This window comes from Plectropomus leopardus, chromosome 5, assembly GCF_026936395.1.
Source record: "Plectropomus leopardus strain MGB_pleo_1.0 chromosome 5, ASM2693639v1, whole genome shotgun sequence".
In the NCBI taxonomy this organism is placed as follows: domain Eukaryota; kingdom Metazoa; phylum Chordata; class Actinopteri; order Perciformes; family Serranidae; genus Plectropomus; species Plectropomus leopardus.
This window is the reverse complement of record NC_142180.1, coordinates 6,844,248-6,871,784: the sequence shown is the minus strand read 5'-3', so window position 1 is coordinate 6,871,784 and position 27,537 is coordinate 6,844,248. Positions and strand designations below refer to the sequence as shown.

At 37.9% G+C, this 27,537-nt stretch overlaps 2 protein-coding genes across 4 annotated transcripts; both read right to left on the bottom strand.

Annotated features, from left to right (window-relative positions):
* Window positions 1-859: 859 nt before the first annotated feature.
* Window positions 860-10,970, bottom strand: LOC121941197 (interferon regulatory factor 4). Of its 3 annotated transcripts, none has more exons than XM_042483934.2 (9): window positions 10,811-10,970; window positions 10,493-10,692; window positions 9,493-9,679; window positions 9,076-9,152; window positions 7,923-8,061; window positions 7,729-7,830; window positions 5,653-6,030; window positions 3,855-3,967; window positions 860-1,822 (listed from the first exon to the last, which is right to left on the bottom strand). In XM_042483934.2, exons 2-9 carry the CDS (start codon window positions 10,688-10,690, stop codon window positions 1,685-1,687), a joined length of 1,332 nt encoding a protein of 443 aa, XP_042339868.1. In that variant the 5' UTR covers window positions 10,691-10,692; window positions 10,811-10,970; the 3' UTR covers window positions 860-1,684. The 3 variants fall into 3 exon arrangements, with proteins under 3 accessions (XP_042339868.1, XP_042339870.1, XP_087933566.1); XM_042483936.2 differs by having other exon boundaries at window positions 10,888-10,970; XM_088077440.1 differs by having other exon boundaries at window positions 10,493-10,966.
* A 2,067-nt stretch (window positions 10,971-13,037) lies between these two features.
* On the bottom strand, window positions 13,038-23,182 carry LOC121941016 (dual specificity protein phosphatase 22-B-like). Its single transcript, XM_042483712.2, has 7 exons — window positions 22,939-23,182; window positions 22,803-22,836; window positions 20,299-20,381; window positions 17,817-17,866; window positions 17,159-17,233; window positions 16,220-16,391; window positions 13,038-13,883 (listed from the first exon to the last, which is right to left on the bottom strand). The coding sequence occupies exons 1-7, from the start codon at window positions 22,957-22,959 to the stop codon at window positions 13,731-13,733; spliced, it is 588 nt and encodes a 195-aa protein (XP_042339646.2). The 5' UTR covers window positions 22,960-23,182; the 3' UTR covers window positions 13,038-13,730.
* Window positions 23,183-27,537: the final 4,355 nt, after the last annotated feature.

Genomic DNA, 27,537 nt, shown 5'->3' with positions numbered 1-27,537 from the left:
CTTCCCTGCTCTTCTTGTAAATTATGCTTTGTGGCAGTGACAAATGTATTTGTGGGTTTTTGTGATTATTTTCCATGGAAGTGTAACAGACTCTAATCTGTCAGCAGAAGCCAGGAAGGCTTTCTCTCCAGCGTAGCGCGGAAAGTGTGGCCAACCTCTTCCTCTTCTCTCTCCTCCCCTTGTGATGTCATCACATTTGTTTGTGATAACGAAGTGTTTGATTAACCAGCCTCATCCTGCATCTGAACCATACTTCCTGTTCAGACACAGCACACATAATACTGACGTTACCCGAAGAGCTCTCACAGTTATGAACAGGGGTCGTCACTCTTTGCACTGAAACCCTTTATTGTTTTTTTGTTTGTTTGTTTTAAACAGAAATGTCATCCTTCAAGAAAAAAAAAAGCTAAACACATTCACTCCCATTCTTTCTCAGATTTGATTTATATGACACTTAAATTTCAAAAATATATCTTGTAACTTGTAAATATTTCATACAAAACTGAGTTGAAAACTCATTTAAAATCAACTCCCTGAGTTTCTCACACAAACACAGCTGGGCACAAGACTTCATTCATAGTTTACTGAATGAGGATGATAGTGTCTCCTCGCGATAAAAAAATTATTTAGAAGAGAAGAATGAAAAAAAAAATCACACCACTGTCACATATGTGGCCTAGGTTACAGCAAATATGAAGCTACTTAGCTTAGCATAAAGACTGCAACAGCAGGAACAGCTAACCTGGCTCAGTCCAGCATCTTTAAAGCCCCCATTTAACATGTTATATCTCATTAGGTTTTTGTACTGATTAGAGCAAGTAGTAAATACTGTAAAAATCACAAAAGTCTGGGTCATAACTCCCGTAAAATGGTGAATTTAATGTTTAACATATTTGTTTTGTACAGATAAACAAAATAGCCTACGATGTCTAAGGGTACGGTCACACTGACAAATATATGCCGCTTACTTCCATTCACTGCCAGGAGACTTGATTGTTGGCAAGTGTAACAGGCCGAAATTGTATGATATTGACCATGAAAAATATAAACTGCCCCAAATGAGAGATGCTGCCTGGATGGCAGTGAGCCGGTAGACATACATGGAATGTAAGAAAATGAAAAATGTACCAATGACAGCACATTTTGGGCTTCAGAGGTACTGGTAGGTGGATTTTGTTAACTTCGTACGCAGCCATCCAGCTGACGTTTTCCCCTGTTTCCAGCCTTTGTGTTAAGCTAAGCTTACCACTTGCTAGCTCCAGCTTCATGTTTACTGTACAGATTCGAGAATGGTACCGATCTTCTCACCTCACTATCAGCAACAAAGTGGAAAAAAAGTATTTCCCAAAATGTTGAACTATCCCTCTTAAGGCACTCAAAATTCACCACAGTTATTTACAGTACAATCACCTAAGCTGTCAGTTTTCTTTGCATAGACAGTATGGAATATATTCACTGTGCCATAAAAATACAGCCAGAAAAAAAGAATAACACTGAAACTTTTGTTCTACCCACACACACTTACAAACACACACAGAGTCCTGCAGGGCAAACAGTAACTGTCCATTATTTTATGCATAACACTGTCCAGGTTTGTCTTCTTGTCTCAGAGTTTCCTCATCCCCTGTGTCAAAGGTCACTGCTGCATCTTGAAGCGTTCAACAGTCACTTGAGCCAACTGAAATCACTCCTGCAGGCTGCTGCTGTGGTGATGTGTGATGGTCCTCTGGTAGTCCTCCGGGGTGTTTATGTGGTCCGTGACTCCCGGGTGCTCGTAGCTGCGGTAGTAGTACAGGAGCTGCCTGGCAAACAGCGGCTCCACCTGACACACATGAGGGTCAGACAGGTCAGTGACCTGGCTTTTAACTGTTACCCTTTTCCATTGCAGATAGTTTCTTTGAGTAGTAATATCAAAATACTAATATTAGTATCAAAATACTGAAAACGTTGAGAAGTGAAAAATAAGATTTGAAAGTGCTATCTTCATATATATATATTTTTTATAAGTGTTTCATAATTTTAAATTCAGGCTCAGCTTCACCAAAGGTCTATTTACTAGCTTTGTTTGGAGCTTTTGACTTTAATTCATGGTCTTCCTCCTTGATGGAGTTTACTCAGGTGTTGTGGAGATACTGTGGAACTAAGGAACATTGGTTATATGATAACAGGAACTGTTACCACAGGCAGATGAAACTCCAACCTTTAATGAGGATGTTTGAAAGCTCCAGAGACAAACTAGTAACTGGACGATAAGTAAAGATTTTTCTTTTGTCAAAATACAGTTCCCAAGGTTGAGAATGCTTTTTAATTCTCATTTTAAATTCAATGTTTCTGAACTCGTCTAGTGTGGGTACCAGATGAATCTTCAAGCTTGTGTTTTGTTTGCTCCGGTCCCCCTCCCATTCGTACAGATTTTCAGCCATCCTGGCCCAAATCCAACTAATCCCAACCATTTATCTCATATGGGGCGTGTATTAGAAATTGAACGACAACAGAGCTTAAAATACGTAATGTCTCTTCTGCTGGGGACACTATGGCAACCATATAACTAGCTGAGGTTGCACAAATGGCTTTTTTGAAAACAACCAAGATGGCTGCCACTGATGGGGAATTTTCTGGTATTCTGAAGGCAAAAAATGCAACATTTGTTCACAGACATTTGTTCAAGACTGGTGCTCTGATTGGTTGTAGGTCTTTCTAGTCTTGTCAAGAGGCATTTTGGTCTAGCACCAGCCCTCTTCCAGAGTTTTAATAGGAAGGTGATCTGAAATAGGAACTATGAAGGATACATTTATTGTGAACTCTAACTAAAAGCAACAATAAGTGCCTTAATAATAGTTCTGGCCTCCAATTAACTGTCCACATTTTGGATTCTTCTCAGAGACTTAATGATTTGGTCTGGTGTTGTGTGCCTGTTTACAGCTGTTTTCCTGTATTATCAATTGGGACAAATAATTTGCAACAAGCACAGTGTGGTTGTTTTATGTCGACCTACAGTTATACCTTTTAAATCTGCATGAGGGCTGTAACTGGTGACTATTAATCTATTAATCTTTTCTTGATATCACTGAAAAGGTTTTTAGGCTATAAAATGCTAAAATGCCCACTGAAATATCCTCAGGCCCAAGATGATGGCAACAAATGGCTGGTTTTCCAACCAGCATGCCAAAACCTAAAAAATATTAAATTACCTCGAACTCTAATCTGCATATTTCTTTGATTAACATGTAAAACAATTCCTGAAAACTGCTACTACAGCTTCTATGTCGCCTGAGGATGACAACAGTGGGATAAATACATCTCTAGCTATAAAAAAACCCCCAAACCCCTCTAAAATAGATGTCAGAGTGAATAATGTAGTGAAAACAAACTGGTAATTCAGCCTGATTATCAGGCTGTAACAGCAACACTTAATGGCCAAGAAAGGCTGAGCACAACTGCTTGATACCCCGCTTTTGGTGTTTCTTTCTAGGGGGGTGTTCTAGGATTCAAATCTTTCTAAGTTGAAACTAATCAGATTGATATACTATCTCATTTTCACTTCAAATCACTGAAAAGAAAATTACAGATGTGGGCTGTGATGGTCTGGAACCAGGCTAGTGCTGAATCTCTGCAAGACTCATTCAGAAACTAAATTTAGGTTTTGAAACATTATAACAATCAAAAAGTTCTTACAGACTTTTGAGTCTTTGGTTTTAACTTTCAAATTCTATTTTTCACTTTTCAAAGCACACTGTGCAAATTGACTAAAATAAACGTCAACTGAATGTGTATGGAACTGCTATGAGGCACAGGGGTTGATTAAACAGTACTTTAATATAAATGCAGCAGCTAGTATAAGTAAGGACGGTTACCTGGACTGTGAGCGTCCGTCTTTGTCTCTGTGGGTCTGGACACTCGTCTCCGAAACTCAGTAGGACCTGGAAACGAGGCAGCGGTCGGCCATGGAGCCCGTAACTCTGGATCTCTGATAGTCAGGAAAGAGATGAGAACAAATCATCAGCTTTGATATCTAAAATACCTCTGAACTGGTTGATTCAAATGAATTCAGCAGAATTTCTCTTGAAGTGGCGTGACCTTTGGGCCTATTTGAATGGAAAGTCCTGGTCACACCATGTATGCAAATACCATTAGCTGTCAAGTTGTACACAGCTGGGACTGGCTTAGCATGTGGGTGGGGATGACGTGGCTGTGAAGAAGTCATGTGACTGCTATGTGTCATGAATTCTACTATAAAGGGTCTGCCTACCACAGTGACACAGTGATATTGAATTTGGGGGGATTTGTTTCTCTTAAGTTTTGTTTTTAGATGGCTTTTATCAAAAGGCGCTTACAATAAATGAGCTGTAGTTTTTGTCAGAGACACTTATGACACACAGACTGAATTAGTGTTTGAAGACTTCAAATCTGCACTGCTGTCTTACCGTAAGTTTAGCCTTAGCCTCAGTTTGGGCTTCCTATGTAATGCATCACCATTAGATTTAAGTCACAGAGCTAAGCACCCCATTTCCTGAAAAGTAAACTGAGAAAAACTCAGAAGGTTGCTTAACACACTTTTACTCTGAAAGTATTTCCAGAACCATTAAATACTCTTTCAAACATCTGGATGAAAAAAGTCCCAAAAAATCCCCATGTGTACCAATCACTCAAGTTGCAACTCTTTATTCTAATAGAGCCAGAAAGGATATATCTACCCCCTCAATTTGCACAATTTCTTGAATTTTTATTGTATTGGGTATATCAGTATAAGTTGGTATATCTCTACAATGATTATTTTCATTTAGATAAGGAGCAATGAGATAAGTCATTTCTGGCTGCAGTTTCAACATAAGAAATGCATTTAAAATCTGTGTAACTTGTCAAGGTACAAAAACCCAGTGCAAATATGGAACTGTTAGGAGGTAATGTATTGTTCAGTTTCAAGTTCAAATTTTCCTTTGCAATCAAACAAAAGCCATTCTTTTATGTTTTTGACTGGCATTTTGTGCCTTACTTTGAAAAAAGTTTCGGTTCAGGCAACTTTTAGGCAATGCTGCAGTTTTTAAAATATCCATTTGGCACGAGTATTGAAAAAACCCAACTAATACTCATCATTTCAAGAGTCCTTGATGAATCCAAAACTACATTCAGAACAGTTGTGAGTGTTATTTAAAAAACATATTTTCATTTTCATATTTTCATTTACATGTCATAAAATCGGATGTTCTCTAAGCTGATGAAACACAAGAGGCATAAAGTAGCTTAGCATTAGTGAGAACGGGTCTTTTTTCCCCTGTGTTGCATAATGTGTTCTCATATACTACTGAGACAATTAGTTAATTAATCAATTGTAGTGCAAACAAACTGATATCTAACTTTTGAGTAAGCTTCAGAGCAAGTCACACAGCTCTTCCCCAAAGCACCATGTGTATGAAGGTGAAATAGCCAAAAACATTTGAAGACTAAAGAACGGGGTAAAGCATGATTATCTTTTTTTTTTTTCAATTATAAAACCAAAATGCAAAATGTTTTCTGGTTCTAGCTTCTTAAATGTGAATATCTGGCGTCTGATATAATTATAAATGAAATATCTTCTTCTCATAGACAATAAAAAAAAAGAACTTCAGACTAAATGCTTGTGAAATTAGTTGCAGTCCTTTTCTGCTGCCTCACCTGTAAGGTAGTCCTGCGTGTGGAGGAGTTTACAGGGGACCTCTCTCTCCAGTTTATTGGGCTTGTCTCCATACTGGGACAGTCCTCCCTGCCAGTACACTCTGCCCTGACACAACCTCTGTGCGTAGAGTCCGTCTGGACCCATCCACAGTAACACTCCCCTCTCCAGGTTAGACGATGGACTCTGGGGACACTCCTCTGCCCTCCTCTGGGCTAAGAGAGCATCCAGGGGCAGCGGGACCACCTCAGGACCTCCGGGTGGCAGGTAGTGCTTCTCCTCTGGGGAGCAGGGAGTGATGTGGCACCCCTCTGGACTGGAGGTGGTCACCTCTCTCAACAGGGTGTCCCGGAAATATATAGATATGTGGAGGCGGAAGTCTGGTTCGAGGAGAAGAGGACACAGATTGAGGTGATGTTTTTTACTCGTTTTTCAGTGTAGAGTTAAACAGAGCGTCCTACGGTTCTCTAAAGTTCTCTGGCCAGAGGCAGCAAACAGATGAACAGTGAACTGAACAAACAAGAGCAGACAGTGTATGAACGCCTGTATGGATGCGTCTGACTTCAAACTATGAAATGTTAATGGGGACTTGTTATACTCATTTGTGGGTAAATACTTGCATTCTGGGTTTATACTAAAACATGGTTACATGCATTAATGTTCAAAACATACATCATTTTCCTTGTACTGTCTTTGCTGGAACACCTGTATCAACCCTCTGTCTAAAACACTCAGATTTAACACCTTTCTCTTTAAGCCCTGCTTCCGAAAAGGCCATTGTCCTCTGATTGGTCAGCATTTCGGATTTCACCAATGTTAGACCAGCTCTGGCCAAGTATCAAAAGTATTTCAGCCCAAACTGAAGCTAGCGTAAAGTGGTGCCTCCATCAGGCTTACTGGTTTTACTTAAAGGTCGAGTGTGAAGCATTTGGGGGCATCTGTTGGCATAAATTATTTACAATATTAATAACTATATTTTTATTAGTGTATCATCACCTGAAAATAAGAATCGTGGTTTTGTTACCTTAGAATGAGTGTTCATATCTACATATGGAGCGGGACCTCCCCCCAATGGATCATTCCAGAAAAAGCTCTGTGGTAAACAAACCTTTCTGATACTTATATATTTTGTTCAGCCAGATATTCTTCATAAATGAACACCACTTTAAGGATTTTTGACGCCTAAATGCAATTGCCATAAGTAAAAAGCTATTGCTAGGCTAAAGCAAACTATACTACAGTCGCCTCACCACTGCTGCGAGGCTCGTTTAGCCACTTGTTAGCTACCGTCTTTTTTAAGACACATTAAAGCTTCAAAGTTTGTAAGTGGGGTATTAACTGACGTATTTTATGTCGTAGAACAAAACATGAAAGTCTCTTCAGCTTCTGTTAACCACAGACCTTATTTAAAGCTTTAACCCAAAGCCCTTTCAAAATACCCATTTACTTTGAGACGAGGGAAAAGGAGGTGCTAAAATGCTAAATAATTTCTGGGTTTTAGGACTCATTATTGGGGTTCTCTGCAGTAAATGTGAGAATCCAAAATATTTCTGCTTGATTTTTTCAAACTTAAATTATAGCACCCTCATTAGTCCATTCATTAGTGAATTTTTAAGGCTGGGAGAAAAAGAAGTTATCCATTAACCATCCAAGTGTTTCTGATATCAGAGCAGTGTTGTCCATTTACTCTTTGTAGTTGTGCTTTGATTACCCTTTCAAATGGAAGGAGGCTAATATTTCAGACATCATTTAAAAGTTAAACTGAAATAGACATCTGAGTCTTTAGCTTTGTTTCTGTATATGGCAATAAACAAACATAGAATGCATCTTATGATCTCTCTCTTATACATTTTGTAAAGATATATTTACTTCTTGGTCTTAATTTTAGTTTCTGTTTTTTAAAAATTTTAGTTTCTGTTTTTTAAAAATTTTAGGGCGTAAAATTTTAGTGGCTCTGAAGTCACATTGAATTCACATCTAATGCTCAGTTGAGAATGTCACCTTGACCAGCAGTACCCCCTCCTTCTCATTTCAATAGCATGCAGCAGAGAAAAAGTGAAATGAAAGTGTTTGTCTACCCGAGAGCGCGTCTGCCGATCTGATGCCAGCGTCCAGTGTGAAAGGCGAGGGCTGACTGTCAGCAGGACCGTATGAGTAAATAGATGCTCTGAGCTGGTATCCTGCACACACACAGAGGAACAAGAGCTCGGCACAAGCACAGAAAGGTACAGCTTCAGATATTAATGCATATACTTGAATTTGTGCACCGTACCATTCTCCATGGACGGGCCCTGCCACGGCAGGCTGCGGGGAGGACAAGGACAATGACTGTAGGGCAGCTCGGTCAGGGCGGCCTGCTCCTGACAGTAATCCCTCCAGCTACACTCTGGTGTGGGAATGTACTGTGGCATCTACAGACAAACAAACAATCAGTTCAACTGCAAAATAACAATAATCTGCCTGTTCTGTGCTGGACAGTTGCATGCCTCAGGTTCCTAAGAAAGTTGTAAATATAATTACATAACTTTTTTAAAGTTTTATTTGAAAACTTCTATTCTAATGCCTCCTGCAATGGGAGGGTCTGTGCGCTTTCACATAAAATCCTTTGTAGAAGCATTAAGGGAGCCTCACATCAGAATTAAATGGTAGTAAATGTTAGTAATAAGGTAGTCTTTTTTACTAGTTATCAAATATTAGTTAGTGAGTAGTTTACATCCCACAGTTACACAAAGCATCTATTTGTCAAAGCTGAGCGTGATCTTTTTTTACATTGTTAAATTGTTTAAAGTATTTTTAGACAAAAACTTTTTTTTAAATAATCAAATTAAATTCAGATATGAATTTAGTGTCCTCTATAATCAATTTCCTGACAATGTGCAGTAGGGCTCTGAGAAACAACTTATGGAGAGCTAAAATTTACAAAATAATCATTTAACATTTTATTCTATTTTATTTTTTTTTAAATAATTTAGTATTTTTTGGTAAGTAGTTAAAAAATTCAGTAGTGGTATCCAGGATCCTGGTCAGCCCTGGCACAAACATACATATATTGGGTTTTTATATGTAACATACTGTTTAACAACTTAAAAGCACCTGTTATTGATGTGATTTTTAAACTATTTGTACTACCTAAGATTTAAAAAAAGGAAAATACAGACAAATGGGATACTTTCCCTATTGTGCCCTGTGTGATGGTTTTCTTGTCATTTCAACTTCCAACAGCACTTGAGGTCTGCATCTGCTAGACTTTAGTAAGCAACTCATGAACCTGTGACGTGGCATCTGGTGCATCTGAGGTCATTCATGCATGCACAGTAAGATCTCTCATTCAGTGTTTCTGCTGCACATCTCTGCAATCTCTCTCTCTCTCTCTCTCTCTCTCTCTCTCTTTCTCTTTCTCTCATTTCCATGTATATGAAAATCACCTGGGTCTGCAGGGCAGGATAGGGGGAGTGCACCTGATAGCTCATTGGACTCAAAGGACTGTCCTCCTGTCGGGGTCCTATATGCGAGACAGATAAGAAAAAACTCTAAACACAAGCAGAAAAAGTCCATCTCTTGACATCATGTAGTGTGACCTTCACTAGTGGTTTGACCTCTCCACTCTTCAAAAGTTTATCACTGCACTGAAGAGTCAGTGACCTTTACCAGTCACTGAGAATTTCCAACTTTTACTGATAAAACCTGTTGTCATAAAAACTAATAATCATACATAAAATCATACATTTCAAAAAGTTCAACCCTGGTTAACCTCAAGACTGTAAACTTAACTTGAATGTTATTTAACTTGAGCTGTGATAAATCAGCAGTATTGTTCGATGTACGTTTGAGGTGGGACTGACTTTTCTTGGCGCCCTCGGGGATGATGCGGTACACTTTGTACGGGTCTGAGATGTCCAGCTGACTTCTCTCAACCAGCTCCTCAAAGTCATTGCTCTTGTTGAGTGCGCAGCGGAGGCGAGTCTTCCAGGTTGGCGGGTCTGGCTTGTCGATCCCCTCCCGAAACTTGCCTTTAAACAGTGCCCAGGCCTGCAGACAAGATCCCAGTAAAGCCTTTTGAAAATACTAACCTAAAGTTTAACCTGCCAGAATGAGAAAACCACTTCTGCAAACTGAACTCCTGCATGGTTTTCAGACACCTTCTCGATAAAAGGAACATTTATTTATAGAGAGCTAAAATAATTAGTCAACCAGGTTTAGTACTCAAAAGATGTTTAATTAGCATCAATTTTCAGGGTCTCACATGTTAAGATTTAATGTTTTTCATAGTTTTATACAACAGTTCACTTAATATCTTTGGGTTGAGATAAAACTAAAATTTTAAACAAGTCATATAGCCCAACTTGTGTTTAACACATTAGGTTATATTTTTTTTCTGACATTTAATACACTTAAAAAAAATCTTTTAACATAAAAAAAGAAAAGTGTCAGGTCTGCCTTAAATTTTCAATTTGACTAAATTTGTTGAAGCTGAATCATTACAAAATTAACTCAACATGTCTTCTCAAATAATTTTTTCAGCACATTTCATGCACAAAGACATTGCAACGTGATTTATGTAGCCTAATACATTTCTTAAAAGCAAAATACAGCAGAGGACATTAAAAATAATTGTGTTATAAACATTTAATAAATTATACTTAAGCATTATAATGATTTAAAAAAAAAACAATTCCATCAATTCTCAGAGACCCCCTTCAAATCACTGTGACTCTGTGTGAGGCTTTAAAATGATTTAAAAGTGAGTTTTGTCAGTTTGCAAACCTGTGTTCCTTCTTTTATTCTGAAAGTCACTTATTTTTCTGTCTGGATGAACGCCGGAGGAGGATGCAGGTCTCTTACCTTGAAAAGCGCGGCATCCTCATCGCGGTTGTAGTCCTGCTTCCCGGCGTGTTTCCACGGTATCCTGAAGATGCTCTTCTCGTCGTTCTCCCACACCAGACCGGGATACTTCCCGCAGTCCACCTGCTCGATGAGCCACTGGCGCAGCTTTCCGTTCCCGCTGCTCCCGGAGCCTCCGTAATCCACCTCTGCGTTCATCTCTGCGCAAAGACACGCACGCGACAGTTAGCTCCTGTAATGCAGCGCAACGTGCTGAGATGTGTTTTGAAAGTAGTGCAAGTTTAGCAGTGAAAGGATGAGTGTATCCGTTAAACTCACTAAAGGTTACCGGTCTCCCACGCAGACTAACTTGGCCTTGATATGCGCTTTTGGAGCGTATACCGGGCTGCTCTTACCTGTGAAACTCGAAACCCGTCAAGTTTTGAAATCAATCAGTCTCAGAGAGCCCTCATAATCACGGCGGGAGCGCTTAAATCCTCCAGCCTATAGCGAGCAGCGGGGGGGGCGGAGACACAGAGCCGGGGATGCTGAGGAGGACGCACCTGCTGCTGCCTCTCTCTCTCTGTCTCTCTCTGTCTCTCTCTCTGTCTCTGCCTCTCTCTCTCTCCTGTGAAGCTTATCAGGGCGCACATAGAGCCGATCTCCAGTAAGACACCGGGGGAAACCCTGCGAGCGTCAGTCACAAGTGTAAGCGCAGCCGCAGACATGGAAAATCATGGGACGGAGACGAAAACAATTCTTTGAAACCATAAAGCTTTACGAAAAGTAACTATAGAGAGGTGCTGCCACCGAAGAAGTGATGCTTGTTGCCGCTGGAAGATTATCTAGAACAACTGATGATACCGACAATTACACAATAGCAGCCCACCAAATAAGATTATTATAAAGTGTGTCAGAGAATACCTAACACCCAGAAACCAATACTGTAAAACGCGTTATTGTGCCAGCACTATTTTTACAGCAGTCTAGGTTTTACAGAGCAAGGAGCCTTAGATATAGAATTTATTTTTGTTTTTCATTTTATTTATTTGATGCTTAATTGTTTTGCACCAAAACACCAAGTCACATTCCTTTTATATGTAAATGTACAATAAAACTACATTCTGATTCTCTAAGTCAGCAATTCCCAGTTTTGGCAGTGGTCAAAAACTATAGCTATATATGAAGGTATTAGTCCTGCATTCAAAAGCTCGTTTAAGTAAAAGTACATAAAGTAAATTGTAGGCTTACCGAAGTTTCAATTGTAAAAAGCTGCTCCTGTCAGTGTTATAATAAATTATACGAGGGCGAGGTTAAGTAATGTGGGACACTTTTTCATAGACTACGTTGAAAGCCACCTAAAACTATGCAGACAGCTCTAACCACTTGTAGTGGTTCTCTGCTATATTTGTATTTCTTTTCTTTTTTTTCAAATGCTGTTAGATAAATAATTTAGAAACTTTGGACCTTCAAACATGTTGAGAACCCCTACCTCACTCTGAAAACATGTTCAGGTAAAATGGGATTGCAAATAAAATAGGATAATTATGTTTGTTATCTAAATGGTTAAATTAATTTATCAGTTCAGTCATCAATTTATGTGACAAAAATACTACATATTACAGGGTGGCACACAGAAGCACAAGTCATTATTTTATAGCTCCTATGGGCCAAAAAACATGATGATTTCACTGTAGAAAAATGTACCAATTTAGCTTTTTTTGTCCCATTATACATAAATGTATTAAGTACTCACTCGAAACCCTTTCCCACAAAAACTTAAATGTTTATGATCATTTTTGTCATTACATTCTTGCTATTTTAGCTGCCATTTCCTTATTACCAAAAACAGGAAATCAACATCCCACATGGCTTTCCTTTCAAGTTCTGGGACCAGTGATTATTTGACTCTTTGCTCTGCCCATACTAGTTATCTCAAATCAGTAAAAATGTTTTGGGTTTTTTTTCATGTAAAGCACATTTGTAGCATCAACTCAAGAACATGTTTGGTGACTGGCTGTCAGTATGTAAAGAGTCCAAGATGTAAAACCTTATAAGTCCCATTTTACCTGATGTCTCAAATAACCTGCCTTCACCTTATATTATTTGATTTGAATTTCCCTTTCCAGATTTTGAATCCACAGTTAGCCTAGCTAGAGAGACTCAAGACTAGACACCACTATTATTGGGCAAAATTTAAAGCAAAAGGTGCCAGACTATAGATTTATGATGCACATTTTAGCTGACAAAACTAAAGTAATCTAAAATTTATTAAAACATTTTTTCTTAATTTGGTGTATAAGCTACACATTTTTACACTTGGTGAAAATATGAATCACTTGAGGTCTACAATGATAAATTGTAATTAAAGGTGGAGCTAATTTTAACTATTTATTACACTGCTAGCAATTGAAATCTCTAATAATGCATCATACTGAATAAAATCAGTATGTTTTAGTTTAAATTTAATTATAATTTTAATCTGTAAAGTAATAAGTAAATTTTAATGTCAGTAAGTATAGCAAAATTAATGACTAAATAAAGAAAGAAATGTTCACTCAACAAATTAAATCTCATGTCAATGGATATTTATTTAATAAAATGGTAATGTATGTGTAAATCATAGTATGGAGCAGATTTGTAGTTTTGAATCATTATCTTCACAAGCTGTTAACATAAAGTGAATGCTGTTTATCCTTCTTTAATTGGCATAATAGAGAGTCTTATTTAGACCACGCACACTTTTTTACAATTCAACCAAAAGTAAACATAAATTACGGAATAAAACTACGATAAATATAAATATTGCTTCTGATACTGTTTTACTGGAAGATACAGTATTCTTCAGCTTCCAAACCATCTATAGAAAGTAATAATCATATTTCAAGTAGCAGACACAGCATAACGTAACTAACGGGGGAGCAAGCGCTGCCAAATGTGTGTTCACACTTTGGACTGTATGTACATATTTCCTTGGTGTCATGCTTGACTGCCCTTGCATGTTGTTTTGACAGTTAGAGGCAAGGACATGACATGATGAGGGTGGATGAGATAATGACATAAAAATCCCCCCCACGCACATGACTCCTACAAACATGAGATTCAATATATATTGATACAGAGAGTGAGCTCCTGCTGCAGCTTTTCTCTGCAGCAATAGCAAACAGCTGGTCTGGTCTTAGTGGGTTTAATGGTCCAAGCAGAAGCTGACTGGTCCTCAGCAGCTTGAGTTCAGGAAAAACTGACAGAAGACAGTTTTTCAGGTGCCGCTGGTGCCAAGTGCAGGACTGATGCTGGTTGCCATGGTGTTGTTGCTGCTGCTGTTGTTGGATTTCTGAGTTAAAAGAGTTTCCATCTCTTTATCATCATTGAGCGAGTTCTTCCCGTATCGGTCCCTCCACCAGGTTCGATACTGGAGGGGGAGAGCAGAGTGTAAAAGTGAGTCAGATGAGTAAATGACTGAGAGGAGTCACACAAATGGAGAGTGTTTCACATTCAGTGAACATGAAGAGACAGAGAGGAGAATAGTTAAAGTTGGAGTTCAGTCCTAGTTGTTTCTTGGGGTCAAATTGTCAATCTTAGGGTCAAAAGTGCTTGTGAGATCGAACCGCATCTGAAACCCCCTTCCAACTCACATTTTGAATCTGACCAACAGTTGTTTGTGACTTTCTAAAACCAACATCAGGTAAGCATGCTCACTTTACACCAGGCATGTCAAACCGGTCCACAGGGGGGCCGGTGTGGCTGCAGGTTTTGTTTCCAACCAAGTAGCAGCACACCAGACTTGACTCATTTAATCAACTGATCTCCGTCTTCAGACAGTTGATTGGTCAAACTGTGTGCTCTTGGTTGGTTGGCACAAAAACCTGCAGCCACACCGGCCCCCCTGTGGACCAGTTTGACATGCCTGCTTTACACAGTAGAGTAAGGCACCATTCACTTTTAACTGGATACGGGTACCTGGAACTTGGCACCGGTACCCAACAGTAATCAAAAAAATACAATTCTTAAGCAAGATGCAGGGGTGACGAAGTCTCGCTCTGTCTCCCGGTCAACAAGCAGTTCTGCTCCTCTGCTCTTTTCTAATCAAACTTAGAGCTAATGGTACGTGTCCACATTATACGTCATTTACATGCTTCCCATTCATTGTCTATGTTAGCAGTTGTGCATGGCATTCTGGGAGCACAGTGTTGTATTTCGAGAGATGGAGCATCCACTCCTCATTTGCCGCCTCTTGTAATTTACAAAAAAACTGAACACAGATTCAGCTAGTGCATGGCTCATTTCTCACCTCTGATGTTTTCAGATACACATTTTGGTGAATTGTTTATATAATATAAGAGAAAGTTTCCAAATGACTGCTTTGATGGTCTGGTTTAAGATCTAGGAGCAGACAGCCCACGGGGCTAGTGGCACGCCCAGCGTGACCCATCGCCTCAAAAAAACGCCCCTCTGGATACGTACCATTAGTCTTTGTCTGTCTGTCTGCATGCTTTGTGTGTGTATGTATCTGTGAATGTCTGCTCATCTCTGTTGCTTTTTGTTTAGACACAGCTGACATTTATGTGGAATTAGTATGTAATTTAAAAAACACAATCAGAAACAGCAGTAATACAAGGCTATTTCTATTTCTATCAGACAAAAAGAAAATAGCATGCTGAAACTACTGCTACAGTACAAGTAGTTTCTGTATCCGCGAAACTGACTGGCCTTTGGGCGCTTCTTGGCAATTTTTGCCTTTTGTCTGAACTCGCTGGCCCCACAGAGCTCCATTGCTGGTCGCTGAGCTCTGTGGTCGGCTTCCTGGCTTCTGTGCATGCGGCACTTTCAACTGAAACTGGCATTTTTAACCAGATGCACTCAAAGGTCCCAGAATTTGACATCAATTGATTTAATTTGAATTGGTACTCAGTACCAGTGTAATTTGGTTGGTACACTTAAAAATACCAAGGTGGGTACCCAACCCTATTACACAGTGACTGACTAACCTTATTGTGTGTAACCAAGTGCAACACCATAAACAGCTTTGTGTAGATTTATTCAAATAACCCAGGCGTGCTACAGCTGGCTTTTCCAATACTGACAGTGTGTTAATATTAAGGTTTCATCAAAAATGCCTCTGTTTAGGAAGTACTGTGCAGATGACTAGATAAACCAGACTAGGTTGTGAGAGAGCTTGTAAACTGATGTTGTGGTAAAGTTCTCCTGTTGTTAAACTCTGCCCTTAATGACTTTAATTCTTTCAGATTTTTTTTGTGTTTTTGGATTCTTCTTTCACCATGGAGGCATACAAGAAACACAAAGTTTTCTCCTCAAATTCAAGATAATGTGGGGTAAGTAACTGATATAAAAATGATCATTAGGGTGATGAAGTATTCCTTCAAGCAGCTATTCTGTCTCAGCAATACCTGTTTATAGAACACCCGAACAAACCATTGCCCAAGAGCATTTAACATGTTGAATTGTTTAAGGAGATAGTCAAAATATTATCCAGCACAGGTAGAGTGGTGTGATGGCATACTGAACGTATAGTGAGATGCTGTCAAGTCTAATGTATGTTTGCATCATTTCCTGTTAATCCCTTATGCATGGATACACAATTCAAATTCTGCATTGGATAGGATAAAAACTAATACATAAACAGATAATTATAGAAATGCATTGAATGTCAAAGCTGAAAAATAAGGATAATCTACATTAAATCTTAATGATCATAACTTTAATTGAGATCAGTGGGGTGTCACTCACTTCGGTCAGTTCTGTGTTTTCAAACTCTTCCAGCTGCCGGAGAAAGCCCAGGTTGGGCCCCGCACACGGCCGAGCTGCCCTCACCGCCGCCAGAGAATCAACCCAGCCTCGACCCGTCACCGTCATGATGTAAGCCACCACCAGAGTCACACTGCGGGACACTCCTGCCACACTGAGAGATGCCAGTTTTCACTACATATTCTCCTCTTTAGTGTACAAAGAAGTGAAACCCCTCAATACCTGAAGCTGTGGTTAAATGCTTGATTTTACCCTGTTTGATATGAGGAAAGATGAAAGGTGATTGCTATCAAAGCATTAACCAAAATTTTGTCCATTTGGTGACAGTGATGTGGTTGAAAATGAAAACTGGGTTAATAAAATAAGACGACCCCCCCCCCATCAGTAACCACTGTTAAGCAAATACTCATCATGATGAGGAAAAATCTAAAGCTGAATGTTTTTGCTTCTTCCTCTCAGCATCCTAACATGCAAATGACACCAGTTTCATACCATTTACTTTGATGAACAGTATGTATATGTGTAGATTTTCAGAAGGACGCAGGAGGACATGTCCCCCTCAATGTGCATTTGCCCCCCTCAATAGAAACATGAAGTATCAGAGGACTAATATTTGGAGGACTTATTTTGAAAATATTAAAGACATAAACACCACCAACACCCAAAGTTGTGCATAAAAATGTACCAGTACACAGGAATGTTGATATTAAAATAAAAATAAAAAACATGGGTATGGAGTTGCAGTAAAGAAATGCAGTTTGGAAAAAAATTAATTTATATTATTTTCAAAAACACTGGAACTCCATTTAAGACCTGTTTGACCAATCAAATTGAAATATTGTTTGAAAATGTTATTTCAAGATTAAGTGCATTAAAATATAAATTTGTACCATGGTATTTTTATGATTTATTTTCACCTACCAGTGGACAAGGCAGCCCTCTCCTTTCAGTCGGGACTCGTGGATAAACATGATGCTGTCTCTGAAGTATTGAATCCTGGAATTATCACATTAAACACACTGAATAACAGTTTATATAAATATCTTGATAATACATTACAACAATGCAATATAAAAATAAGCACCACATTTGAAATATCTGGGTTTTTTTCTAAAGCAGTATTTCTTAAACTGCTATGAATATCTTAATGCATTTATCAATACATTGATTCGATTTGATTCAATCTATAAAAGTACTAATTAGGGATATCCTAGTTTTTATTCCATCAAATATTGACTGCTGAACCTGCCCTTCACCAGAAGACGGTAAATTATATGATTTTTTGACACCTGTAAAATTTTGATTTACAAGACTCAGTCAGTGATGAGGCTTTATTTGTGGTTCTTTTCAAATAAATGTCCTGATAAGAACAATTTCATATAAAAAACTTTCTTAAGTAAAACACGTTCATAAGATATCAAAGCGTAAATTTGCTATTATTAAACCATTTACATTAAAACAAAACACTGTTTTTTTGCAGTTACACTTGCCAAAGACCAAGATAGTCAGATCTATTATTGAGCAACATAGTGGACCTCATATATAGCCTTCAAGATCAGTATATATCATTAGCACTTACAGGTTTTGCTTTGAGTGGTCAGAGGCAGATATACACAGGTACGTCATGTCCTAGAGGATGAAGGAGAAGACATTTAGACTCATGCAACACAACAGTGTGTATTTTCTGCAGATAAACCTGTTTAATTACTTAATGTACAACATTTAACAAAGTGTAACAAGGGCTTGTATCCTGTCAGGTCATCTGTTTGAATACCGGCTCTAGCACACTTCCTGTTTCTCAGTGTATGGGACGGCCCCTGAAAGTCGGCCCCTCTGACCTTGCCCTAATGGCAGGTCACGACATAACGATATTCGCCTGTGTGTGTGTGATTTGTACAGTGCACCTGGCAGCTGATGGTACACGCAATGGACAGAAACTACCTTGTCCCGTTATGACTGCACGGCTGCAAAACCCCCTGAGCCCTCTGGGACACACCGAACTCTGGAAGTGCTCTAGACAGGTTAGCTCACGCACACACAAACCACAGACTCACACACACTAAAACACAAAGAGACGTGCACATATTTAGAGAGCATGCAACTTGGTAAAATTGTAATTATTGACAAAAAAGTCAGGTTATGCAAACAAAAAGCTTAGAAAAGTCCTCTTACTTCGTACCATCACTCTTAAAACTGATCATGACTCAGTGTTTATAAAATCGAATCCCGGCAGACCGAATGCATGAACACACTAACAAACAATTTGCATGCAAATGTATGTGGATAATTGCAGAAATTAATTTTCTTTAGTAGCAAAATGCAATCTGAGTCTCAGATTTGTCCTTTAAACCTGTCTTCATTTGTTTGTTTTGCGGTATGTTAATTAGAGTAACACTGTACAGTAAAGGGCACATCGGACCTCAGAGACTTGGTGGTTGCAAATTCTACCTTCCTCTCTCAGGAACCATCAGGCTGTCTTCCAAGAAATCAATCAGTCAGCAGTTTGACTGTTAGGTATGCAAATACACCATCCCATCTGGCCATTTTGGGCCACACTGGTAAAACAGACCTGAGTCATCATTATGCCACAAATGCTGTGTCATTTATATTAATGCAAGAACGATCCAACGATCAAGATCAAAGATTTGAACAGCAGCTGGGATTAAAGAGCTGTAAAGGGCAGCACAGCTCAGCAAGTCAGAAATCATTTCAGGCCCAAAACCTTAGACAAAGTTTTGGTGGTTGACCAGTTTGGGTAGCGATACTGTAATACAAGTTGCTGTTTCTCTTCAGAGTTCTATGAAACATACAAGCATAGATGGAGAAAGTGTACAGACATCTCCGAGCACTTTTCATGCTTCGCTTTCAAAAAGAAAAGATGAAAGTTGTGAAAGCGGACACTGAAGATCTTGATTTTCAAAAATGTGGATGGAGAAAGAAAAATTTTACTTAAATAAAGTGACACATTCAAATGGATCATTAACTTTTATTCTAAAAGGATACAGTTTCTGCTAAATTAAACTTTATTTCTCCAACAACAAATTTTGCACTTATATAAAAAAGCTATTCTAAAATATGTTACGATATGTATTACTTTCAACCTACCAGGTTCTCACAGTATCACATCTTTCCCGTACTCCCTCCCTCACATACATAAGAGAAACACCTTTTTCTCCCTTTCATACACAAATTGCCACGTCTAAATGCAGAAACCTTTTTTTTAATGCAGTTCCACTTTCAAGACTTTACAGACTTCAAGCTGCAGAGCTAAAAGCATCTTGTGTGAAAAAAAAATTCCCATCTTGATGGCTTACATCTGCATCACAGCTGCAGCAAAGACTGAGAACAGCATACAAATTTTCAGATATTCATTGGGATCCCATACAATGTTGAGGTCAATCAGAAAACTGCTTATTTAGTGAAACCTGGTGAATTCCAGCTCTTGTGACTGATGCAAAGAAAAAGGACTTTCCGTGCAAAATTGAAAATAAGAACATGTGACTTTCACGTCAATTGAAGTGGTCTGTTTCTGTAGTCTATGTCTGAGTTTTGTACAAACAATATTACTTTTTTTCTTTTTTATTTATCCTTTCAAAACACAACCGCAATGACCTGGTATGATAAACAGATTGTTGAAAAGGAAACCCCAGAGGATTGCCAGGGTAGTGTGAAGATTAGATTAGAGCATTCACGCATAAAATTCTGAAAAATTGTTGTTTCTCGTTTTTCAAATGTGCGAAGTCACCTCTAGTTTTGGGAAACTGTGATAGATGTTTTTCACAATTTTTTATTACCATTATTCTGACAAAAATAAATACATTAATTGGGGAATTAATATAAAGATTAATTAAGGAAATAATGAAAATGTTGTCAGTTGCAGCCATAATGATATTAAGTCGGAAAGTGGCACACGGGCTGCCAAAATTTAACACTTTCCGAACGAGTAGAAGGAGCACTTAGGGGGAAAAACAAACCCGGTGAGTTCAGGGGAGGTTGTGTACTTGAGGGCAGGATTATTGTTGGGGTCACAGGGTCACACAGCCCGATATAAGACAGCTCACCTCCAGGACGGGTGCAGCTGTGTCATGGATTGACAGGATGTGGGTGATGTTGTGCTTCTCCAACAGCTCCCTGTCTCGTGCATCTGCGGATCGCAAAGAAAATCAGTCACCCTAAAAATTCCTTCCATCCAATTAAAAATCGCATCATGTTAGGTTCAGCCTAAATTAAGTATTTTCTACCCGACAACAACCCCCCTCCTCTATTGTCTCCCAAGCAAATGTGGCCCTAAAAGTTTTGCTCTGGTTTTGAACTGAAAGAAAAACCGGAAAACCAGTGTTTCTAAAACAGTCCAACAGCTTGGCCCAGAAGCAAGAAACAGTAATTGTTCTAATCAAATTTTGTTCTTTAAAAGGAAGCCGAATGTTTTCTACCTTGGACAGATGTGTCTTGAGTACTTTTTTCTCATGCTTTGCAAGTTTGCAGGATGCCACCGATACAAGACCAAGATGAGTCTGTACTGAACCCCCCTGACACACAAATTGTTCCAATTAACCCCAATTTCACAAATTATGAGTCTGTATTAACTGCATGATAAAGAAAAGCAATATAAATTGGAAAAAAAATGAATATATCAGTACTTAATAAAATCCTGAAGATACTTGCAGAGGAAACACAATCTGATTATATAACCTACACATGTAAGCCAGTGCCTTGAAGGTCATAATATTTTTATGGGGTGTCATGTTGCTGATATCCGAGGACATTAAAGTTGGTAACTAACAACTCTCTCTGTTGTGCACAGACCACTGTCTCTGCCCTTCAAATGAAAAACATAGTCACTAGACCCTCATATTTGGTAAGAATTGAGTTAAGACCAGAATCTGACTTTTTAGTGTCTGCTTTACCATATAAAAACTATGTTGCAATAGAAATGTAAAATTAAATTTTACCGTTATTGTTTTAGTCATTTTATCCATTTGCTGGTGTTCTATTACTTTACTTTACTTTACTATTACATTATTTTTATTTTAATTATTATTATTATTTGTCTTAATGTCATTAATATAATCGTAGTCAACTTAACTATTTTACATTTTTCTTGTCTAATTTTGTATAACATGGGCTGTCTGGGGGGGTGTTTCTGTGTTTTGTATTGTTTGGGTGTAAAAATGTAAAATTAATCTGAAGACAGCATGAAAAAATAGTAGTAACTACAAAAGGAAAATGGAAAACAGACTATCAGCTGAAGCAAGAGATTTACAGCAAGCTAACATTAGCCCTGACAACAGCTAAAGCTAAAACGTTGCATGTTGACATCTCCCTAGCTGCTTGGTTATTTAATTTTAATCTACATAACAAAATGATGCAAATCAGACTAATATGGGAAGATAAAAAAACTGTTCTTGCTGAACTCATGCAGACACTTATGTAATTAGCTTAGCAGAGACGTAGTAACCACGTCGACTTTTAATTGATACAGTGCTTCAGAAATGAGTAAGCATTTTAGTGCTCCCAGCTCCCTTGTCTTGCAGTCAGTAGATTTTTGGTTAGATGCCTGAAATAAGGTCTGTGGTTAACACAAGCTAAGGAGAATTTCACATTTTGTTCTACAACATAAAATATATCAGTAAATACCAGTCATTATGCTGAATACGGCTTTACAGCCTTGTTGTGATGGCAATGTAATGCAAATGTAGTGTAGTTTGTTTATAGCCTAACATTAGCTTTTTTTACTTCTGGCCATTGCATTTGGGCTTCAGAAACCATAAACGTGGTGTTCGCTCATGAAGATTATCTTGCTTAACAAAATGTGTACATTTTAACCAGCCTTGAAAGACATAAAATTAAGGCATTAATCAGTTTTTCAGCCAGCCTCAAAACCTTGGAGTCTTTTTTTTCTGAACTGCTTCTGTAGTTACTGCTGTGCTTTTGTTGGTCAGGTGTTACAGCGTTTCTTACAGAGTTAACTCTTCCTCACACTTGCTCTTGCATAACGACAAAAGGTTTGAGATACCGAGCAAAATGGATAAAACCTGATAAAATCAAAGGCCTCAATAACATGAAAGGTGTCAGATTTTCCTATTAACAGTGGTTACCTGAACATGTCATGTTTATAAAAAGTAACCCATTTTTAAGACACTTCCTGTGGAGTCACCATTACACACAGACTTTTTTTTATATACCAACCTCATGATTGCACTTTCTGCTTTATGGAAAGATGTGGAATACAGTTCACTCAGGGGACACCCCCACACTGCGGGGCATCCCCTCCCACACCAACCCTCATGCACCCAGCAGCCCTCAAAAATAATTTGTTTCCTCCAGCTGCTGACAGAGCGTTACTCACCGACCTCGTACACGCACGTTTTTATTTTTTTCACATCAAAATACAATACTTGAATAATTCTTCTCTACACTGTGACCTCTCCACTCTATAGAAACTGAGCTCAGTGTAGCATCTCACCACATGCCCCTCTGTATGAGGAACTGAAACACACTCTACTACATTATCCTGAAAATAAATCAATTCTTTACTCAAATGTCAATAGGCAAAACATCTTACCTTTCATATTTCCAAGATAGAGATCAGGCAGGACCTGAAGAAAGTTAGAAATTAAATCAGAAGAAGTAAAAATAGTTGTGAAAACACGAGGTTTGAATATTTTTTAAATCCTTTTTGTGTAGAGTTAATACTGTACCTTGCTTATTCCATTACCCATGTCAGCCAAAAGTCTCAAGAAAAGCACATCAAGTTTAGGACACCAAGTTTGTAAAATCCTGTATCATCCAGCCCCCCTGAAGTGTTTAGCACCAGTCACGCCCTCTCACTTGCTGTTACTACGTCTGATCGTTTTCAAACCTCCCTCGATGGCTATTTTGTGTGACCCAGGATATCATAAAGCCTTCCATGCCTCCACAGATCTGAGTGCTACTTGATAGAGAATGTCCTGCTTGGGATGACGTAATGTGACCTTAGCAGTGCTGCCTGGATATTTATATTTAGACCAGGAGTTGGGTCATGGGACTGTGGATGGGCACATACCAACCAGACAAAGATAGTTGAGGAGAACAGATCTAACACTGGGTCACGCCTGGCTATCACTTTCTGCTGAGCTGTTATGCCGTATATGGAGCATTTATGAATGAGGCTCAAAATACATTCCAGTTACAATAATTCTCAGATTGAATAATAGTCTTGAGGTATACAGGCAAGTTGTTGTAGAACAACAAACAAAACCTTTTCTGCATTCTGAATTTTGTGGGTGGAAAAACAGTTGGAAAAAATAGGTGATTTCAAAGATTTCTGTATGCCAATCAGGATTAAGCAGTAATTAAAATTCAATATTTCAGTATAAATAAATGATTATACTTGTTTGCTTACAATACCAGACTATAGCCAATCAAATTTTATCAAGCTGCACCTAGATGAAGCTGAGTTACTGTATGTTAATCACAAATAGTTAATAATCTTGTTTTCAAATTTTAACTTTGATTTTTGTATATTTGATGATGAATATTTTATGAGAAATACTTCATAGTTAGGTTTATGTTAAAATGCAGCACTCTATATGAGTGTGTGAGTGTTAAAAAATTTAAAAGCTCCTTCTTTAAATCAAAATCAGGTGCTTAAAAGCCCCTTGTAAAACCATAAAAAAAATCTTAGTTTTAATTATTAAAAAAATGTTAAATTAGATAAAAATTGAGGTTTGAGTGAACCAGCGACCAAGGTGGGGCAGCAAGAGTATCAGTTTCAGTTTCAACATTAATGTGACAATCAATGAAAAAAAAGCATTAAGTAATCAATAATGAATAAATAAATATGATCAGTGTTAAATACATTTAATGAATAGCCCAATATAATAATACATATAATAAAAGATACATCAATGCCTTTAAAAAGTTAATATACAAAGTATTTAAAATGTAAGTGCTCAATGTTTAATGAAAATAAAACGACACACAATACAGATGAGATTTGAAACTCAAGTGCTGTAACAGTTAAAAATAAGTGTTGAAAAACACAATTATAAAACAAACACACATAAATAAAATTTCAAAAAACAACTGTGTGTTAATAAAAGTTATGTATGTTTATCTTTACTCTTATCTGCATGAAATCTGTCAATATTTCAATGTCAATGTAGGATTATAAAAGTAGGGATATTTGCTTTCAATACCAGACAATAGCTAATTAAATCTTATCAAACTGCACCCTGGTGAAACAGATTAGCAGAGTTACAGTATATTAACTATAAATAATAAATGTTGTTGATTCCAAACTTTAACTGTAATTGCTGCATATTTAATAATGAATATTTTAAACTGTCAGTTGACTGGAATTTTCAGTAAATTAACCCTTTTTGTGTAGAGAGTTGATACTGTAACTTGCTTATTCCATTACCCATGTCAGCCAAAAATCTCAAGAAAAGCACATCAGGTTTAGGACACCAAGTTTGTAAAATCCTTTATTATCCAGCCCCCCTGAAGTGTTTAGCACCAGTCATGCCCTCTCACTTTGAGCTATTTCCAGTTAGCTCAAAGTGCATCTTGATCTTGGCAATTGAGGTATTTTCATGTGTGTACCAAAATTCTAGGCCAATCAATGTGATAAATCAATCAAAATTTAAAAATAAATAAGTGAAAGCTTTGACCAGGTGGTGGCTCCAGAGGATAGGGTCAAGGGATCACCAAGCATTTATCCTCTGGGGATCATTTGTTACAGACAAATCCTCTGGGATTTGTCTGTAACAAATGTCATGGCAATCAATCCAACAGTTGTCACTTTATGTCACTCTAAAAAAAAAAAAAGTCATCTAGCTGGTGCTGGCTAAAATAAAAGTCAGGGGATGATCAAAGTCAATAGGGTTCATCCTCTGGGGACATGAATATCTGTACTGACGTATCTTACAATCCATCCAGTAGTTGCCAATTTATTTTAGTCTGGATGGAAAACTCAAACATATTTAGTTAACTTATATATAAAACAGAGAAAAGCAGAAAACCCTCACAATTTAACATTGTTTTATCTTCTCAATGCGTCATGACTTTTTCATGAGAATTGCTTATAAACTTTGCAAATGTTGTCTTAGACTGAAGAATCCCCTCCATTTATTTTAAATGATGTGTTGATTCTCAGTGGACATCAGTCACTTTATTTCCAGTAAAGTCTGCTGCATCTTCAACACATTGCTCTGCAGCAGTCGAGGTATTTTTAGCGTGGCTTTTGTCATGTTTGTGTTGTTCCTGTGTGTGGTTCAGTGTGTGGCATACAGCTCAGACACACTGACAGGCAGAGGAGAGTGGAGGCGTTTACAAAAAGCTGCCTGCCTCAGAGAATTAGGTCTGAACAGCTCATCTAGCCAGCGGCGGGTCAGACCCATTCATAAACAGACACATCACACTTTCGACACAATGGTGTACAAAAAGCACCTCCGTCACTGCATCACTGTGTGTGTAGGTGTGTGTTTGTATGTGGGGGAGGAGGGGGTAGAAGCTTGATTGCAAAAACAGTAAAGGATGTGATACAGTGATGATTAAATCTGTCCTTAAAAAGAAGAAGAGGAGACATAACCTCAAGAGTTACTTTCAAGTTTGATGCCAGTGTGTTTGCTGCACCTAGCAGATCATTTATAGGTGCTAATACAAAACAATACCACACTTATAGACATTCATTCAAAGGCTGCAACTAACAATCATCTTCATTTTTTAATTGACATGGAAATTATTTTCTTAATTTATCAAGTAATCAGTTAGTCAATTAAAAAACAAAAGAAAATTTTAAAATGCCCTCTGCAATTTACCAAAGCCTAAGATGTCTTTGATTTTCCAAACATATTCAATTTACAGTGGCATAAAGGAAATAAAAACAGGAGGTTGTCAGACTGGAGAAGAGATAACCAAAGAGCTTTTGGTATTTGGTCATGTCTGTTGGTCGGCCGCTCCACTACTTTGGTCCAGACTGAATACTTCAACGGCTATTGGACTGCTCTGACATTTTAAACAGATTTTCATGGTCCCCAGAAGATCCATCCCAGTATGTTGGTAATCCCCTGACTTCCCTCTAGTGCCATCATGAGGTTCACATTGTTTGTTTTTATTTAAATGTCTCAACAACTATAGATTAGATGGCAGTTAAGTTTGGTACAGACATTCATGGTCCTCAGAGGATGAATCCTACTGATATTCCTATGACTTTTCAAGTTTTTTTACCCAGTGAAATAGCTCAGCATCTACAAGATTTATTGGTCAAAATTAAAATTGGCTGAATAATTTTGTTGAAGGACTGAACTTTGTATAAAAAATGTGCAAGCTGTCTAAGGCCCCTCTCACCCCTTACAAAACACACAAAATGGTTTAGTCCACCCCTGCACTTTGATTCATCTTTAAATGCAGCTAAAGCCAAGTGTAGTAGAGACTGCTTATGCACAGGGCCCAAAATTTGGTGCTATGCCTCTGGATTTTATAGTGAAATATCTCAGCAGCTATTTAAAAAGATAGAATTCAGACATTTATACCCCTCAGAAATAACTGCAATAACCTTTTTTTGGTCCCCTCACTTTTCATCTAACTCCATTTGGACAAATTTGGAATTTGTTCAAAACCTTGATTTTGACTGAAAACCTGCAAAACTAATAACACTACCCTTAACGTTTGTATGCTCTATAAAATGTTTTAGATATCTGAAAGTGGAGTTTCATTATAGTTTGTTTATGCGGTCTAAAAGGGAGTTAAACCCCAATAATGCCACTATGTAGGACAACATAGCTACTTTTCTTTTTGTCCATAAATTCGTAGCCCATATAAAGTTAGTTAACTAGTAAAGTAAGTTAACTTAATTTTACAGTTCTCATGGGTTCCTGTTTTCCTATAAGGATAAAGAAATATAAAAAGAAATATACCTATACTGTAACTGTACTAAGAGGAAGCTTTCTGAAAAGTACTAATAGTACAGACAATCCTGTCAGCAGGCTACATTTTTAATAAATTAATTTCAATTATTTGCCGGTGTCATCTTCAGGGGTCTTTTAGTCAGTACACAGGCCAGTTCAACATGCAAAAATGTGAACTTTGTCCAGACAAACACCTCAAAATATATAAGCCATTATGTTTCAAATATTACATGAAAAGTGAATGAATATTTGGAGTTTATAAGGAACTTTACTTACAAGGAAACTCCTGTGGTCAGAAACTGCCTAAATTAACTCTTGTAGTCTCTATTTGCCCTGATCCAAACGACATAGCCATCTGTAAAAAGAAAGCTTTCTAGGAAATTTTAGGATAAAATAGACCTTTAAAAT